The sequence below is a fragment of the Nylanderia fulva genome, unplaced genomic scaffold (genome assembly GCF_048542155.1).
Source record: "Nylanderia fulva isolate GAGA-0341 unplaced genomic scaffold, ASM4854215v1 Scaffold6, whole genome shotgun sequence".
In the NCBI taxonomy this organism is placed as follows: domain Eukaryota; kingdom Metazoa; phylum Arthropoda; class Insecta; order Hymenoptera; family Formicidae; genus Nylanderia; species Nylanderia fulva.
In genome coordinates, this window is record NW_028190698.1 from 3,834,739 (window position 1) to 3,853,727 (window position 18,989).

Below are 18,989 nucleotides of genomic sequence, written 5' to 3' on the forward strand. Positions count from 1 at the left end.
GCACAGTGCAATTGCAAAACATAACCTACGTCGGGGTTGTTTTCGCATTAGAGGGGTTGTTTTGGTCGCTCGCGATATATTTTTGACAGCTATCGCGGGACATGAACTGTCACTATAAACACGCGCGATAATCGCGAAAATGGCTGCGCCTCATCTAGGCGTGAGCGATATCGTTCACTTGAACGTTGGTGGCACCAGGTAGATGATTAATTTCATGAAATTGCGTTCCTTTTCTGTCATCAATTTTCACATTTATTTAATCTACTTTCAGACTGACAAATGTCAAAGTAACAATTTTATTTTCTTTGGTTTAATATTTTTATTTAAACGCTCTCTTTTTGCATTCTTCATTCTTACGTTTTTGTATTTTGATTCTATTCTTTTCATCTTTTACTACATTTTTAGAAGCCTTTCTTTGATTTGAATCGTGGCTGAGCTGTTGGATAAATGATTTTCCTTTTCAGATTCTCCACGTCTCGCCAAACGTTAACGTGGATCCCGGATTCGTTCTTTACAGCTCTGTTGAGCAACAGGATTGACAGTCATAAGGATGAAACTGGGGCACTTTTTATAGATAGAGATCCAAAGTTATTTTCTATTATATTGAATTATCTCCGTACCAAGGATATTGATCTGAAAAATGTAGATATTCGGACTTTAAGACACGAGGCCGAGTACTATGGTATCACTCCTCTAGTTAAACGCTTGATGCTCTGCGAAGACTTGACTCAGTCATCCTGTGGCGATGTATTGTTTTATGGCTACTTACCACCTCCATGTAATTAATTACTAAACTAATAATATTATTAATAACATTATAGCAAATTATGTTTTTTTTTTCTATTTTATAGGCATACCACTTCAAGAACCTATTACTGTAACGTCAAATGTCAGTGATGTATCTGTTCATATTAGAGTTGGTCCTAGTGCAAGCTCTAGACCCGATGGACCATCTACCTCGCAGCCTAACCAACCACACATTGCCAATCCTATTAATCAAAATGCTACTGGTAATTAAAATTTTGATTAATCATCTTTGAAATTATTTAACACTTTAGCTTTCATACAATTTATCTAATTTAGATAAAAATGTGAACAATACAATTGAAGAAAAAATTAACTGAAGACACTTTTATTACAGGTCCACAAAATCACAAAGGAACATTGGGAACACATATGAGAAATTCTTCTTTAGATTATCGATTGCCACAACGTGGTCTCCCACATTCTCGCACACCATCTCTAGATCTAAGACACGTTAGAAACAATTCGGCCGATTTGAATAAATTATATAAAAACGATATTGGCCTTGTATTTGGATTACAACAAGGTAAGTTTCAATAAATCAATGTTTCTAAAATAAGTAATACATGATATATATGAATACTATAGTCATTAAAAAAATATATTAATAATTTTTCAAAGAAGATAGAAATATATTATTTTTGCTTTAGCATTAATTAAATTATATTTCATGCGCAGCTTCATCCTGGGTGGATCCTTTGAGAGTGCAGATCATAAAAGCGCATCACAACTGGATAGTAATCGCTTACGCGCACTTTATCACATGCTATAGGCTAAAGGATTCGTCCGGATGGCAACACGTGTTCACCAGTCCGCATATCGAATGCATAATAGAGCGCGTAGCCATAAACGCGAAGATGGGAAGTGGCGCAGACGGCAAGATGGTAGCCATCTCCTATGGCAATCAAGTAAGGCTGTGGGGTGTATCCGAGGAAGGAATCAAGATCAATGTAGGCACATTCAACTTGAATGTGCGCGTAGAATATCTATTCTTCATTGGTAGCCAATTGGTCGCGTTATCGCCGACCGGAAAAATCGGCGTGTGGCACGCGATGACTCATCACTGGCAGATACAAGATGTAGTGCCCATCCTATCATTTGACACAGCTGGATCCTTTCTTTTATTAGGTTGCAACAACGGGTCTATTTATTATATCGGTAAGCAAGGATCAAAATTATACATTTCAAGATGTGAAAAAGGACCTGAATATTTTTATTAAACATACAAAGATATAAAAATTATTTTATTGCATTAAGTATTCGAAAAACTGAAGATCTATAGCTAAAGGAATATTTCATAAATCAAAAACACTACTAGAGTAGAGGTAATTTTTTGGATTTAAAGTGTTTATTCTTGATAAAAAAATTATATAACAACTCTATAATAATAATTTGCTTACAGATATGCAAAAGTTTCCTTTGCGAATGAAAGACAATGATCTGCTTGTTACCGAATTATATCGAGATCCGAGTTACGATCCCATAACTGCAATATCTGTGTATTTAACGCCGAAAACAAGTAAGGCTCTTTCTACTTTCTTAATATAAGACTTATATTACGATATATATTACGATATACTTATATTATAAGTGTATCGTCAAGATACAGAAGAGAGAAAGTTAAAGCCAGCAATATTATTCCTTAAAAAGCAATTTTCCAACAAGTAATATATTTTATTAAAAAAGATTTATTAAAGCTGCTTAGTGCAGAATGTAATAACAAACGTCACTGTTTTTTAATATAAATGATTTAATGACGAAAACTATTCCAGCAGTGTGTTAAAATAAAGCAAAAGCTTTTAAATGTATACTAGTATATAGATGTGTAAAAATATAATTGCTTTTATACATTAATTGGTGTATATTTCACCATTCATTTAATGGTGTATATTTAACAATAATTCATTGATGAATAAAATGTACGAAGAAAGTATATTTATAGATATAATAACGTTATGAAAGATGTCGAGTGTTAAAAATATTAATGAGAGTTTATTATTACATTCTTTGCTTCATATTGTACAACTGGATAAATAGCACAAGGCAAGTATGGGTCGATATAAGCAGATGTTCTGCTGTCTCATGTCTGATTCGAAGCGTCATCCACCTTTACTTTATGTTAACTGCATCAAACGTAAATCGTGTGATTAAATGAAAGCGAATATACCCTCTTCCTCTCAGATAGCATTAAATTTTATCTCGGTACACTGGCGCATAGTCATATATTTTTGCAACATATTGATAGCATAAAAATAAATACTTATATATATTTGAATGTGCTTTATACACACGTTTTTTTCCGTGATTGAAAAAATGAATTTACACGAGAGACACGAGATATAATGTTAGAGATTGCACAATTTGCACATACAACCCTGCTATCCTTATGCGTCCAGTTGTACTAACGCAAGTTGTGTATTCTTTGATTTCTTTGTTCACATATTACTTTACACATTGGATTCTGTTGATCCAATTATTGGAGCTGCTTGCTCTTTCTATTCATAGTAATATGTTCCATGCCAGCATCTGAGAGGGGAAAGGGAGGTAATAGAAAATATGTATCTTTGCTTGTATATTTTTTTTTATTAATAGTGGCAAATTTTAGAAATAGGTAATTTCTAGTAATGTTTTTTTAATCACGCATATAAAAGTCAATAAATGCAAATTAATTTCGAAATGTTATAATATCTATAATCTATATATATCTAGATGTAGTTGCTTATGAATCATACTTATATTAATCATAATTATAATCATGCATAATTATTGTTATATATTTTTTTCTTTTAGACGTTGCTTTTGTTTATTGTTGCAACGCATAGCACAAAAAAAGTATTATTAGCCTCTTTTTCCAAAAATATTTTTTCAGAAACATTTATTTATTAATTAATATTTGATATGAATAGCACATATTGAAGAACTTGTTTCTTAACTATTATTTTATTTTATTTTCAACATTTTCTATTACTGTAGTGTTATACACACAAAAACGTACTTGCATGCACAGACATATGTGCATACACTTTCATTCACGCATCCCTATATGTATAAAATTAATCTTCTGATGTACACTATTTTAAATTATGCTTTGATGCAATATAAAATTACATAAATATAAATTTATTTTTTAATTAAAAAAAGTAGATCTTTAGTATTTCCTGTCAGTAAGTCGATATTATTCATATAATTTGTGCATATAATTTAGATAATAATGTTTTTGAAGTGCATCAGATGATTAATGCGAACATGTAAAGCATATTTTATCTTTAAAGCATATCTTTCCCTATACAGGTCTTTGTGGAAATTGGATAGAAATCGCTTATGGGACGAAATCTGGAAGTGTCCGTGTAATCGTTCAACATCCAGAAACAGTTGGCCATGGTCCACAGTTATTTCAAACTTTCACAGTACATCAAAGTAGTGTAACCAAGGTATTGTGCAACGAATAATTTATTTCAGCAAAGATTTTTACATTAAGATTACAAATTAAATTATAACATTGCGTATAACACATTAATTCTAATCATGCGCGAATTGTATTGCAGGTAACACTTTCAGAAAAATACTTGGTGTCGGTTTGCTCGGAGTATAATCACGTTAGAAGTTGGGCGGTGACTAGATTTCGCGGGATGATTTCAACGCAACCGGGATCAACGCCTGAAGCAAGCTTCAAAATAGTTTCCTTGGAAGCAATCGATCCTTGCGTTAGCTACAACGCCGGCAACGACTTCGGTACATTTCGATAACGTTCTTTCTTCGATTTTAGAATATTTTTATGTTATATATTTCTCTTTAAATTCCTTTATATATATGTATATATTTTTGTATATTCTATTTTTATATATATTTTTACATATTTTATATATTTATGTATATAGATATTTTTTATATCAATTATATATATATATATATATATATATATATATATATATTTGTTAAAATGCCGATTTTATACTCTTTCAAGTTAATACCCGAATAATGTACACAGGGCCGTTTGGCGAACAAGATGACGAGCAAGTGTTCGTGCAGAAGGTTGTACCCGAAACCGATCAATTATTTGTTCGATTAGCATCGTATGGAAAGAGAGTTTGCGTGATACAATCGGTGGATGGTAGTATTATAAGCTCATTTTATGTGCACGAGTGTGAAGGCTCTAGTCGCATGGGCTCAAGGCCCAGACGCTTCATATTCACTGGCCATTCTAACGGCACTATACAAATGTGGGATCTCACAACGGCATTGGATCCATCTTTCAATGCCACTCAAGGTATGTTACTGTCTCTTTCTTTCTCGTCGTGATGACGTGACGAAATTAGCGAGCGTCGCTCACATGTCTGGAACTTTAACATGAACATCAGACTCTAAAATTTTAGAGAGTAAACATTATTGCATTCATTATCATAATATAATTATAATTCATAAAAATATTGTAATATTACTTGTTTTGTTATTGATAAATAATGACTTACATAATTTCATGATAAATCATTAAGTGTGTATTATATTTATTTTTGAAAATCATGATTTCTTTAATCTCAAAATTTAATTATTTAATTAAATGTAATCGCCATGTAATCACCCTGATTTTTATAATTTACATCTTCAGATACCTCTGGTGGACCTACACCAGAAGAGCTTTGGAAGTTATTAGATCAATGCGACCTAAGCAACAGTCATAGTTCGACACCTTGTATCAGTCCGTCACCTTCGTTGATCGCAGCCGGACCTAGAATTAAGTCGAGCAACGTGTTGTTTCTTAATCAGTCGCAAAATCCAGACGCAACACCTGGACCAAGCCAAACGTAAGTACACGTCTGATCAAACTATGTGGCAAAAAAATATGCCAGATATACCGTGCTACTCCATTATCTGCATTTATTTTATTTATTTATTTTAATAAATTACTATTAAAAAACAAACTCAAAAACTAAAAGTCTGTAGTCATAGTTCCTAAGTAACGTCTTTGCATTTATGTGTAACGAGACAACATTACTCTACCGAAGTTCGCTATTTATCTATTTAAATAGTGCAATTTAAAAATAATATAGGAAAGATGACTGCATTAAACTTTACAAGTACATAGTTGTAAATTATAGCTGTTAATATTGAAATTATTATTTTAATTTACCGTTTTACATAAATTTAAATGGATATCTATTAAATTGTTTTAAGGGAGTTTGATATCTCGATTAATGAATCATTGTTTATTGTTATTATCATAACTAAATTTTTCGAAAAATTTAACTAAGAGAAATATTTCTCCTTCTGAGAAGGGTTTATGTTGTTTAAATTATTTATTATTATTTTTAAATGATTATCTATTCTTAGAAAGATCAATTTAGTGGTGTTCATTTTTCAATATAATATTTATACATACTTCGTCTTATGCAAATCTGTTTGCTTCGTCTTATGTAAAAGAAATGGCATAAACATTCGATAAATTCATAGACTGATAGATGATACAAGTTAAATGTTTTGTTTAGAATTATATATTCTGTATCAATGTTATAAAGTGAATGTGAAGATAGTAGTACATAAAATTACATCATTTCATTCTCTCGCGACATTGAAACAAGATTAACAAATACTGTCAAATTTTGATGGACACTTATATATAATTATTGTAAGTCGAAGTGACACCATTGTTATACATTTCTAGCAATTTTATACTCTCTCTTTGACCATAAAACACTTAAATATTACTTCAACATTATATCGTTCTCAACATTTCATGATCTCTATGAACATTATTTAAAAAATGTATTTTCCATGATATCTCTCGATTAACAAATGGTATACATTACGTATGCAATTAAAAAACATTCAAGAACTGAATAGCTCTCTTATGTATGTATATACGAGTACTCGTGTACTTTTGTTATAGTTTTACTGCATATATAATGTATACGTGTTTATCATATATATATGTATATGTACATAATATATAATATATTGTAATATTGTTGCGCAACTGTTACTTCTGTGATTTAACGATGGTAAATAAACTATCATGTATATGTGTATGGCGGCATCGCTTATCGTCTGAATATTTGAATATCACTTCCATTGTACATATATAGACATTGTACATACACTGTACATACAGATTATTACAAAAGTAGACGATTAGAAAGATCATTTTACAAATTTTCTTAATATGTTACATCGATTATTAATATATGGTACATAGTTTTCTGTTTACATACAAATCTTTCTGAAAACATTATCTGCTAAATTATAATTTATAGAGTCATGATATCATAAAATAATTCATCGCAACACATAAATACACATAAATACGACAATTCGTAATAATAATAGAAGAATTAAATTTTATTTTCGCACTTTGGTTTTGCGAATAAATTCACCTATCTAAAAGTCATTGTAACACTTTATATCATTACGACTATAAAAATCTAATTAAATCTAATTAAATCTTAGGCACTACGGTGATACATTTTGTAACAATCCCGAGCTGCATAGTTAAATTATAAGTATATGTTTATACCAAGTAGTAATATAGTTGAAATTAGTTAAATTATTATTATGCAATTATTTTAATACTCGCGAGATTTTTTAATAGAATAAGTATCGCGTATTCTGTTAGATACATATACAAAATATCACACAGCAATGTAAATCGTTAGATCTTGCTTAAAAAGGTTAAATCCTAGTATATTTGTTAGAGAGATCAGACGCGTCTCATATAAAATATTTAGTCCAGAATAAATTATTATTGAACAATGATGGATGCGTCATCGGCGTCAACAGAAAACACCAAGCGACTAAACCGATCACAAACAGACAGAGCAGCCCAGCTCTCTTCAGTGGATCCTTGTACGCAGCTATTTCGGAAAGATCAGGAAATCCCATGTGATTACAAAAAGAATGCGCGGCGAATGGTGCGACGAAGTGTCCTAAGAAGAAAAAATTCAAAATCTGAAATAACAATTTTCGCGAGAAGAGAGAGAGAGAGAAAGAGATAAATGATCACCCTACCTGTTTTGGCAAAAAGGAAAGCTGCGTACGCTCCAAATATGGTCGTATATGCAGATTGAAAACCTGAATTTAATAGTCATTTATATTTTCATTCATCGGAAACATCATATAACTGCAGATAACTTTTTAAAATCTGTGGTGAACAACTTACAGGATACAAACAACGCGTGTTTGATTCCCACTCCCATCTTCATTCTTTCCACCACATGATGGAAATGTGCCACTCCGAAGAACAGAGGACACACGAATATGGCAGTACTCGGTGTGAAACATTGTAAGAGCAGTGGCAACATACAGGCTCTGAAGGTCCATTCTTCGGAGAGTGGAGCAATTACTTGATTTCTCCACCAGATTAACGTTCGTATGCTTCCCAACCAGTACATGGGCTCTAAAAATAAGATTTATTAATTATATTTATTACTTTTTTCTTTTCGCAGTTAATTAAACCTTAATCAGATTTGCAAAATACTAACCAGTGTACAATCGCCAGAGCCCATTAAATCCCTGTAGACTCAAGGGACCTAGGAACAGGATCATTGTTAGAAGTAATGGTATCACAGTCGCCTGTATCAAACCCGACCATCGTAGACCCAGCAATTCCCAGATAGTTACCTATCAGGATATGTGATATGTAAGTGATAAGAAGAGTTACTACAGAATATATAAATCAAAAGTATATTTAAACTCAAAATACCTTTTGAAATACTTTTTCATTTAATCCAAAGTACAAAGGTGCTGGTGAAATGAGGGTCATAATAAATACGCTAAAAAATCGTTTCTTTATCGTTGAGGGATGTTCTCTGAAACACAACCAAATGTAAAATTAATTCATATCAGAGCTTTGATATCGACATATTGACATGAATATTTTACGTTAGTATTTATTTTTTATATATAATTATTATATACAAAATATATTACATATATATTTCTACAAATATTTTTTATATTAAAATGTGGCATAATTAAAAAGAATTGACCGTATATTAATTTTGCCAATCAAATACACTTGCAAAAATTTAATAATTATTCCAAAATGAATTCGAACTTTGTTGCGTTTAAATATCGCGCCAAATCTCCATCGAGTGACGTCACGTCTGCAAAAATAAAGACCATAGACACACAAAATACATAGAGGAACCGCTCCATCCGAAGGTTACCACACCTGTGGCGAATGTCCCTAAAAATCACTCCCCTAGAGCTCGAAATCCCCAGAAGTGGCGCCGCCGCGATAGGGAGCGCCACCACGTGCGAAACTGCGTGTGTCAGTTCATCACGGATATCCATTCGGTCGGTGCGAGACGGTTTAAATAACCGGAACTAGGCGGTCGTCGACGGACCCCACTCGGGGGAAAAAGAGGAGCCTCCAAGGGCGAAACGATTTTTCGGAGCATTTTCCCCGAGGAAGGAAAAGAGGAAGAAACACACGTCTCGTTGATATAAAATCATCATCATCATCATCATCAACAACAATCATCATCATCATCATCATCATCATCATCATCGTCATCATCATCGTCACATAACACGTAACAAAATCCCGCAAGAGTCCACCGTCATCTGACAGCTACGCGTACGTACCTGTTGTGCGGCGAACTCCAGACGTAGAGGCTCGCCACGTAGACGATCGAGAGCCCGAGGCACGCGAGGATCGCGGAGACACAGTTGTGCGAGTTATCGGTACTTTTCTCCGCCGCGGCCTCCATAACTCCATAACTCCGATGTCGGTCGCCCGTGTCGCGCTCCACTGCGGAAGGGGAGCTCGGTAAGCGCCCCGTGGCGTCGGCGGCTGTCATCCACGCAGGAAGGGGAAGAAGAGCGAGAGAGAGAGGCGAATGAAGGGGACACGCACTCTCGCGGGGCAGAAACACGTCCGATTGGCGGCTGCCCTCTGGGCCAGTCGGCGAGCAGAGATCAAGAAGATGGCCGCCGTGCACGGTGGTAGTGTCGCTATTGTGTAGTGTGTCCTAAGCCTTTGGCCACCTTCTGCTGTCCGGGTGCGCGTACGCGGCGTAGCCGCCCGGGACTTCCTCGCGCGCGTCCCTCCGTAACCGGGAAGTCGCAGTCGGCCGAGGAGTATCTCGGAGTAGGAGCGGCAGACAGCAGCGGCAGTAGCAGCAGCCAGCGAGAGGACGACGACGAGGAGGAGGTGGAGGCAGAGGGGGAGGGGGACAACGACGGCAACGGGGACGGACACGAGGACGACCGCCGAGGGCCGCCGACGACACGCGCAAGATGCCAAGCGCGTCGTTCTCGTCGTCGCGCAGCTACGTGCGGAGATCGCGTCGGAAAAACGCAAACAGGATCCCTTTGCCGTCGAGAACCACGGGTAAGCGAGAAAGAAAGAAAGGAAGGAAGAAAGAAAGAAAGAAAGAAAGAAAGAGCGAACGTGCGTGTGTGTATATATATATATATATATATATGCGCGAGAGCGAGCGAGATGGAGAGAGAGGAAGACAGGGACACAAAGAGAGTCTCGTTCTCTCTCTTTCTCGCTCTTTCGCATCGGAAAGCTCCTTCTGTAGCTCACCTGTCTGTCTGTCTCTCTGTTCGCCATCGCCCATCTCGTTTGGGAAAAATTCATCCGAGTAATCACGCACGTTCGGCTCCGATTTACTCCGCCATCTCCGTCGAGTCTTTGTCTCGACGTGTTTCCTGCCATCGGATTCGTGCGAGAGCCTTCACCTATCTAGCATTTTTTTTTACGATTCTTTCTTTCCTGTGTTTCGATTATCCTGTTATCTGGTTTATACCGAAAGTATAAATGTGTCTTTGCAAAGAGTTTAGGAAGGTACTGCAGAAGCATAGATGTATGGTCAGAAATTTTGGTGTGCCAGAATGAAAAAAAGATGTTTCTATGTGAAATATGTAAAGAGTTTAGGAAGGTGCTGAAAAAGCATAGATGATGCCTTGTTAGAAATTTGTGTGCCAACATGAAAAAAAAAAAAGATAATATCTGTATATTCCCCTCTACTATTTCCTTTGAGAGAGAAAACTGTACTTCGCAAAACTTTGTTTCTTTTTCTAATTTTGGTGTAGCATCTGTTCAATATGCGCAGTCTATATTTTCTATGTCTGTGTGAAAAAGTGACTCCAAATTGTAATATTTGATGAGAGAAGGAATTCTTGACATTCATTGACATCCTCTGCAACTAAACTTATGTATGCGGTACGAGACAAATTTATTCTGCACATTTTTTGGCAACCGTACGAGTGAACTTTTCCATGTTGTGTCTGTCGTTACTTGCAGGCATCTCCTAAGCGTTGCAGCTGAGGTTAGGTAGTTCAGAAAGACTCATTGGTTGTCAAGATACAAAATTGTCAAGCAGAAACTCAGTCTAATCATATTGTGCCGCAGTGGCAAGGAAAGTTTCAACGATCATGATTAGCGTTGACAACTAAATGCTTCACAAAACAATATTATAATAAATGCTAAGATTATAATATTTCTTCCATTAATTGCGCTCAATTGTTTATTTCCAAATTATAATCTAATTATAATTCTAAATTATCTAATCATATTGTGTCATAGTGACACGGAAGGTTTCAACGATCATGATTAAAGTTGACAACTAAATGCTTTACAAAACAATATTATAATAAATGCTAAGATTACAATATTGTTCCATTAATTGTGCTCAACTGTTTATTTGCAAATTATAATATAATTATAATTATAAATTATATTTAACCATATTGTGCCACAGTGACAAGGACAGTTTCAATAATCATAATTAATGTTGACAAGTGAATGCTTTACAAAACAATACCTATTATAATAAATACTAAGATTACGATATTATTTTACTAATTGTGCTCAATTGTTTATTTCCAAATTATAATTCTATGAATCGCTTTTTAGATGGGCAAATCATTTGTTATTGATAGCTACTATCAGCTATATTGCTTTTTAATTTTTACAGATAACATATGATTGACTGCTGCAGATGACACAATTGTGGACTCAAAGATAACAAGTTTTAGAAAAATGATTGTCAGAATTCCTTCGCATTATGCTAATCTATTTAATGAACATAGAAAATATTTGAACTTAATAATCTATAAAATCTATCATCTATCTTGAAATAACTATAAGATAAATTCATGAAATAAAGTTTATACAGCCATAGAACCATAAATTCAAAATCTATATAAAGCTCATAAAAGTATACAGAAGCAGGAATGATATTTTTCAATGAAGCAAGAATGGAAGACAATCTTCTTACAAATAATTAATGCAGGAACCGAGTGTTTCAGGAAATAACATAATATAATAAGGGTTGAATGACCCTCTCGCATTAAGGGAACACGATCCTTATTATAATACAATAATTGTAGTATTAGAATAAGTAAACTCTCGAACTCTCTTGTTGGAGAAACGATCTTGTACTCCTTCCTCCGTGTACACGATACTGTATACTGTGTCGTGGTCCGATCGCGATCTCCACTTCGCGATCAATCCATCGGAATGTTGGCTTCGGAGTCACCCCCTCCCTGTACTCTGCCTCCTTTTTTTCCCTTTTCTCTTTCTCTCTCTTTTTCCCCTTTCTTCTCGATTCCGAATCAGCGATCCAGTTGGAACGCGGCGCAAGAGTACAGTCGAATTTTTCAAATCTGAGAGAGAGAGAGAGAGAGAGAGAGGATGAAAAAAGAGAGAGTAGATGTAAGGGAATATTACATTCATATGACAAAATGTTTGGCGAGCATATCGATTATTAGACTGAGAATTCTTAGAATCTTGAGAGAAACTTTAGAAATTCTTTATTCGATAGTCAATATCGCTATTCTACAAATGTAATATCATCCTAAGAAGAGAGATAAAGGAAGTGAAATTGAATGTTTGGGCGAATAATAAATAAATTTTTCGCATTTTTTATTTTCAGAGAGAAATTCAATTGCTTATGTCGATTATTAACTTTAACTTTGTATGATATTTATACATTTCTCTAAAAAAAAAAAAAAATAGAGAATGAGATTTTCTAAAAATTAAAAATTAATTTAGTTTAAATGTATGTTAAAAAAAAGAAAAGAAAAAGCTTGTTTAAATATCTCATTTTTTTTATTTAATTTTAATTAGATCTGGAGTATAGAGAAATCTATAAATTAATAGTGCCAATATCCGAATATTTTGAGAAAATCAAATAAAGATATTGCTAAAGACATTAAGTAGGTGTAAATAAGGATAAAAACGATGTTATCTGATATACAAAATTAGTCATCTATTTAACTGCAAACAGAGAACACTCGTGAAATTTAAACAAATTCTCTCTTTGGAATTAAATTGCACAATATTAGTAAAAAAAAAATAATAAATAAAATGTTTAAACTAAATTTTTTATTCTTAAATTTATAGTTTTTATTCTTATATACAGAAGAAAAAGGAAAAAAGAAGCAAAAAGAAGTGACGCGATATTGGGCGTTTTGTGAGTGATGAATTAGAGCGGCGCTCCACTTTCGCGAGAGAGGAGATCCTGGAGAGGAGCCGAAGGCAACGTGAACGAGAGTTAATCCCCGGCCCCGAAAAATCGCGCATCCCGCGAGCGGATCCCACGAGCTGAGCGCCCTCCCGTGTCCGCGTGTCCGTGTGTTATCGGCTAGAAAGTGAAATGTGTGTCTGAAAGGCGCTGTTCATCGAAGCGGAGTCGAAGCGCGCGTGACGGATTCTGCACTGTAAAAAAATATGTAAAATTATAGAAAAAGATATGTTAAATATGTAAAAAGAAATATATAAAATTACATAAAAAAATAACAAGTGTAATTTTACATATTTTTATGTAATATATTGCATATTTTTTTACAGTGACAATATGTAATATATTACATAAAAATATATAAAATTACACTTGTTATTTTTGTAATTTTATATATTTTTTCTGTAATTTTACATATTTGTTTACAGTGTGTTTCTTTAGCAATACTCATCGCACCGAAGATAATAATTTGATAGTGAATGAAGAAAAGACAGAATATCTGAGAATGTGTCAACCTCGCCGTATCTCTTTTTGTCAATTTGTACTTTGGTATACGAATTTCATATTTTGTGATAACGATAATCGGTCGATAGTGAGGTACATCGTGTCTCGATATCGTGATATAATAATATGTTGCGTGTAGAGAGGCAAAAGGAATATATGCATAGTGTATTAAAAACTTTATTTGTAACAATATGTACTCTTGCAATAAGTTTGATGCTAAAAAAATGAAGCAGTGTTTTATAATTTTTTTCTTTTGTATTCATGGTTCTGTGACTGTGTACAATTGAAGTATAATTGGATATGCATAATGTCAAGAATTACATTGTGAGATATTGTATGTAATCGCACAACATTGTTCTTCATTAGCGGATTCTTTACATCGATTTACGACATTGCACTCTCGACAATTTATGCATCAGCATTTGTAAAATAGGGTCACCTTGTGTCAATATGTGCAAATTTCTCTAGCGGTCTCTGGCTTATTAATAATTATAGAGATTATAGCAGACAACAATTGTGAAACGTGCTTTTCGTTTACAAACTGCTTTATTAAGTATACAAGTTTATTCTTCTGTTCGTGTAAACAGGATATATTATTTATAACAGTGCAGTATTTCTCTCTTTCTGCTTCGTTTTTTATTCGACAGGTATATATATTGAACTAAGGCACACAATACTTTATCCTTCTTTCTATCTTTTCTTTTTCTCTTACTACTTATATTTATTTTAGACTAAATATTAAAACTTTATTAAGGATTTACTATCAGAAAAAAATATTATTTAATTATATAATCATATTCTTTTTTACAATCTTCTTTTAGCAGGACACATTAATTTCATATTTAAAGTATGAGAAAGGGGTAGTATAATAGATAGTAAAACAGTACCAAAAAATAATACAATATATATATATATATATATATATATATATGACATTGTCTTCTTTTCGGAAAAACTCTACTTTCCTTTTTTTAATTAAATTAATTTTTTGTTTTTACTAGCCGAGCCATGCGACCTACCGTGTCCGACGTCCAATCACATCCTTCCGGGAGGTGGAGTTGGCGGTGGAGGAGGAGGAAGTGGTGGACGAGGCTCGTCCCCTAGTGTATCCGGGGTAGCTGCACCTTCGCCGTCTCCACAGTCGCACTCGTCGCCGTACGACTTGAGACGCAAAAGTCCACCTCACCCGGATCCAGCACCAGGCACGAGTTCCGCTTTACCTCCATCGGGTGGAAGTAGCATAGCCGCTACCTTCGGCTCGTCGTCTCTACCGGCGAGAAAACGACCGAGACGAACATGTTCGCTTTCTACAGACGGTACGTCTTCAAGTTGTCACAATTGAGAGACGAGTTGCAATAATTAAAAATTGTTCCATGTATCAAGAAACAAAGAATTAATACTTGTATAATGATAAATATATATTATTAATATATAGCGTATAAATATGCAGTATATTTTTTTATATCTAATAAAATAAGTAAAAGTTTTCCTAATGAAGGAAACTTAAGAAGACACGTATAGATCTCTAGAATTCAACTCTGCAAATCAGTCAGGCCTAATTATATTTTTTCATGACAGGTATAAATACAAACACGGCGGCGCATTATCTTCAATACGAGCTACCGGATGAAGTGCTGCTCACGATATTTAATTATCTCATGGAGCAAGATCTTTGCAGAGTCTCGCAAGTCTGCAAACGTTTCCAAGTGATCGCGAACGACACGGAGCTATGGAAGTCACTGTACCAGCAGGTTTACGAGTACGATCTGCCGCTGTTTAATCCAGCCCCGTGTAAATTCGAATTCGTGTCGCCGGACGAGTCCGAGTACCAGAATCCGTGGAAGGAGAGTTTCAGGCAGCTATACAGAGGCGTGCACGTGCGACCAGGCTTCCAGGACTTGAAATTCAAGGGCCGTAATCTGCCGTATTTCAATACGGTCCAGGGCGCGCTGGACTACGTGGACGAGTACAGGAGTAACAGCGGCGCCACGACGAACGGCGGAAGCGCGACCGCGAGTGGACAAGGCTGTTGCAATAGCAATTCGCAAACGAGCGGGGAGGATACCTCGACGCAGCACTTAGTATTTCTACACGCAGGCACGTACAGGGGCGAGTTCCTCGTGATCGACAGCGATGTGGCGCTGATCGGCGCCGCGCCAGGAAACGTCGCGGAATCCGTTATCCTGGAGCGGGAGAGCGAGTCGACGGTTATGTTTGTGGAAGGTGCAAAGCGCGCTTACGCCGGGCATCTCACGTTGAAGTTTACGCCCGATGTCACGAGCACAGTGCCCCATCATAAACACTATTGTCTGGAGATTGGCGAAAATTGCAGTCCCACCGTCGATCATTGCATTATCAGAAGCTCCAGTGTTGGTAAGTGATCCGTTTATAAGTATGTATTTTGCAAACGCATAATTAATTAAACCGTTTATAAGATTTAGAATTATCTCCAAAATTAAAATAAATATTTATAAAAGATTAATTTGGGGTTAATTATTAAAAAATGATTAAATATGACAAAAGATTTATAATTACTCAATATGCTGCAATCTTTGAAACGAAGGTGACTTTTAAGCTGATTGACACATCAATCCTATATTTTAATAAATTTTAATAATTTTGATGACTCATTTATTAAGATTTTTTTTACACTTTTTTTAGTTGGTGCCGCGGTCTGCGTATCGGGCGTGGGTGCCAATCCATTAGTGAAAAACTGCGATATCTCGGATTGCGAAAACGTTGGTCTTTACGTAACCGATTACGCACAAGGCACATACGAGGACAACGAGATCTCGCGGAACGCCCTGGCTGGCATCTGGGTGAAAAACTACGCGAATCCTATCATGCGACGGAATCATATCCATCACGGTCGCGACGTAGGGATATTTACGTTTGACAATGGCCTGGGTTATTTCGAGGCTAACGATATTCATAATAATCGGATAGCGGGCTTCGAAGTAAAGGCTGGCGCGAATCCGACAGTAGTTCATTGCGAGATTCATCACGGCCAGACCGGTGGCATCTATGTGCATGAAAACGGCCTGGGACAGTTCATCGATAACAAAATTCACTCGAACAACTTTGCCGGTGTGTGGATCACGTCGAACTCGAATCCGACTATACGTCGAAACGAAATATACAACGGCCATCAGGGCGGAGTGTACATATTCGGCGAAGGTAGAGGTCTGATCGAGCACAACAACATCTACGGCAATGCGCTGGCCGGCATACAGATCAGAACAAACTCGGATCCGATCGTTCGACATAACAAGATTCATCACGGTCAACACGGTGGTATTTACGTGCACGAAAAAGGCCAAGGTCTAATAGAGGAGAATGAGGTCTACGCCAACACCCTGGCAGGGGTGTGGATCACGACGGGTTCGACGCCAGTTTTAAGGAGAAATCGAATTCACAGTGGAAAACAGGTCGGCGTGTATTTTTACGACAATGGCCACGGTAGATTGGAGGACAATGATATTTTCAATCATTTGTATTCGGGAGTACAAATAAGGTAATTCGCATGTGCCAAAAAGGATTAAAAGATACTAGCGAGTCGTGAAGGCGTAAATGTAGCAATAAAAAGAAATTGTTCTGAAATTATGTTTTGTTTTTCTTTTAATTTAGGACTGGGAGTAATCCGGTAATACGTGGCAACAAGATATGGGGCGGTCAGAACGGCGGTGTTCTTGTATATAATAGCGGCTTAGGCTTACTTGAACAAAATGAGATTTTTGACAACGCAATGGCCGGTGTCTGGATAAAGACAGACAGCAATCCGACTCTTAAGAGGAACAAAATATATGACGGACGAGATGGCGGAATCTGTATATTTAATGGCGGCAAAGGTAAAATATTCTGTTTGAAACTACTAATAATTTTCATATCGTACACACATAATAAATATACAAATAGCTTTATTTTATTAATGTCTACCTTTCTTTAAATTTAATATATAATAATAACGCGATGTTTTTTGGTTATTGCGAAAATTAATTTTTTCCGCTAATTAATTATTAGGAAATTATATATAATAGGCGAGAAAAATATCGGTCTGAAGTGGCTGCATTGGGAATCAAACCCGAGTCTTTCGCTTGCCGAGCAACTGCTCTTACCACTAAGCTATTCAGACCCTTCCGAAAGGTCCAATTTTCTCGTCTATTGTCTTACTAAGCCGTGTTCGAAAACGTCCGTCAGATACATTTCCTCTCTTCCTGCTATAGAAGTAATATAGAAAGAAAGAGAATACACTCGGCGGACGTTTCCGAACGCAGCCCAAGAGGCTTAAAGGAAACAGGAGATCTCGATATGAGATACAATTTTCTAATAATTAATTAGCGGAAAATATTAAATTTCCCAATACCCCCCGACGCAAAAAACATCGCGTTAGGCTCTTACAACTAACATTTTATATATATTTTATATTTTTATTAAGATAAAATTAATGTAAAGTACATTGCAAGTAAACAAACTAATAATTATATTAAATTAATAATTATAATAATTAATAATTATTTCCATTTAAAACTGATCAATTCCATAGAACTTTTCGCTTTATAATTGTTAAAAGAAAAATATACGTAAATAAAAAGCATTATAAATAAAATTAAAAGGAAAAATAGATCGTTATTGTGATTTTCATGTATTTCGATATATACAGGTGTGTTGGAAGAAAACGACATATTTCGCAATGCGCAAGCGGGCGTGCTCATTTCAACGCAATCGCAGCCGATCTTGAGGAGAAATCGGATTTTCGATGGCTTCGCAGCCGGCGTTGAAATAACCAACAACGCCACCGCCACGTTGGAATTCAATCAAATATTCAATAATCGATTCGGCGGTCTGTGCCTAGCGAGTGGGGTGCAACCGACAACTAGAGGTAAATATTTGCTTTTTCGATAGTAGCTTTTTTTTTGACGAAGAAAAAAAGAAATGAAAATCCGTTGAACTCCATGCGTATTTTTTTCTAGGCAATAAAATCTTTAAAAACCAAGACCAGGTAGAAAAAGCTGTGGAAGGTGGCCAATGTTTGTACAAAATCTCATCGTACACTTCTTTCCCCATGCACGACTTCTATCGCTGTCAAACTTGCAACACGACAGATCGCAACGCGATATGCGTTAATTGTATAAAAACTTGTCATGCCGGTCACGATGTGGAATTCATCAGACATGACCGGTGAGAGTTTGCTTCGATTCGTATTATTTAGGT

The 18,989-nt window shown here is 35.5% G+C and overlaps 3 protein-coding genes across 5 annotated transcripts in view; 2 read left to right on the forward strand and 1 right to left on the reverse strand.

Annotated features, from left to right (window-relative positions):
• Positions 1–8,741, forward strand: LOC114941322 (BTB/POZ domain-containing protein KCTD3). Of its 3 annotated transcripts, XM_085487896.1 has the most exons (12): positions 1–198; positions 465–778; positions 852–1,010; positions 1,142–1,330; positions 1,483–1,962; positions 2,207–2,323; positions 3,328–3,348; positions 4,096–4,235; positions 4,350–4,536; positions 4,793–5,071; positions 5,411–5,606; positions 7,957–8,741. In XM_085487896.1, exons 1-12 carry the CDS (start codon positions 140–142, stop codon positions 7,976–7,978), a joined length of 2,163 nt encoding a protein of 720 aa, XP_085344022.1. In that variant the 5' UTR covers positions 1–139; the 3' UTR covers positions 7,979–8,741. The 3 variants fall into 3 exon arrangements, with proteins under 3 accessions (XP_085344022.1, XP_085344023.1, XP_029172116.2); XM_085487897.1 differs by lacking the exon at positions 3,328–3,348; XM_029316283.2 differs by lacking the exon at positions 7,957–8,741 and having other exon boundaries at positions 5,411–7,674.
• Sras (Ras converting CAAX endopeptidase Sras) lies at positions 6,278–9,903 on the reverse strand. Its single transcript, XM_029316324.2, has 6 exons — positions 9,385–9,903; positions 8,498–8,603; positions 8,277–8,415; positions 7,955–8,191; positions 7,804–7,866; positions 6,278–7,721 (listed from the first exon to the last, which is right to left on the reverse strand). The coding sequence occupies exons 1-6, from the start codon at positions 9,597–9,599 to the stop codon at positions 7,507–7,509; spliced, it is 975 nt and encodes a 324-aa protein (XP_029172157.1). The 5' UTR covers positions 9,600–9,903; the 3' UTR covers positions 6,278–7,506.
• Positions 9,076–18,989, forward strand: part of FBXO11 (F-box protein 11) — a 24,714-nt gene continuing 14,800 nt past the window's right edge. Inside the window, exons 1-7 of the mRNA XM_029316254.2 lie at positions 9,076–10,132; positions 14,780–15,094; positions 15,357–16,151; positions 16,440–17,292; positions 17,406–17,626; positions 18,439–18,657; positions 18,749–18,956. Of these exons, the coding sequence (XP_029172087.1) occupies positions 10,039–10,132; positions 14,780–15,094; positions 15,357–16,151; positions 16,440–17,292; positions 17,406–17,626; positions 18,439–18,657; positions 18,749–18,956 (2,705 nt within the window). The 5' untranslated portion in view covers positions 9,076–10,038. The remainder of the gene's footprint in view (positions 10,133–14,779; positions 15,095–15,356; positions 16,152–16,439; positions 17,293–17,405; positions 17,627–18,438; positions 18,658–18,748; positions 18,957–18,989) is intronic.

What these genes read in the sequence shown, in the direction of transcription:
- LOC114941322 (XM_085487896.1), top strand. Translation starts at nt 140, where the DNA reads ATGGCTGCGCCTCATCTAGGCGTGAGCGATATCGTTCACTTGAACGTT. An exon ending in ATCTGAGAGGGGAAAGGGAG is followed by an intron (nt 3,349 to 4,095) that starts GTAATAGAAAAT and finishes TTCCCTATACAG; the next exon opens with GTCTTTGTGGAAATTGGATA. An exon ending in ACACCTGGACCAAGCCAAAC is followed by an intron (nt 5,607 to 7,956) that starts GTAAGTACACGT and finishes AACAACTTACAG; the next exon opens with GATACAAACAACGCGTGTTT.
- Sras (XM_029316324.2), bottom strand. Translation starts at nt 9,599, where the DNA reads ATGACAGCCGCCGACGCCACGGGGCGCTTACCGAGCTCCCCTTCCGCA. An exon ending in TGGAGTTCGCCGCACAACAG is followed by an intron (nt 8,604 to 9,384) that starts GTACGTACGCGT and finishes GTTGTGTTTCAG; the next exon opens with AGAACATCCCTCAACGATAA. An exon ending in ATGAAAAAGTATTTCAAAAG is followed by an intron (nt 8,416 to 8,497) that starts GTATTTTGAGTT and finishes ATATCCTGATAG; the next exon opens with GTAACTATCTGGGAATTGCT.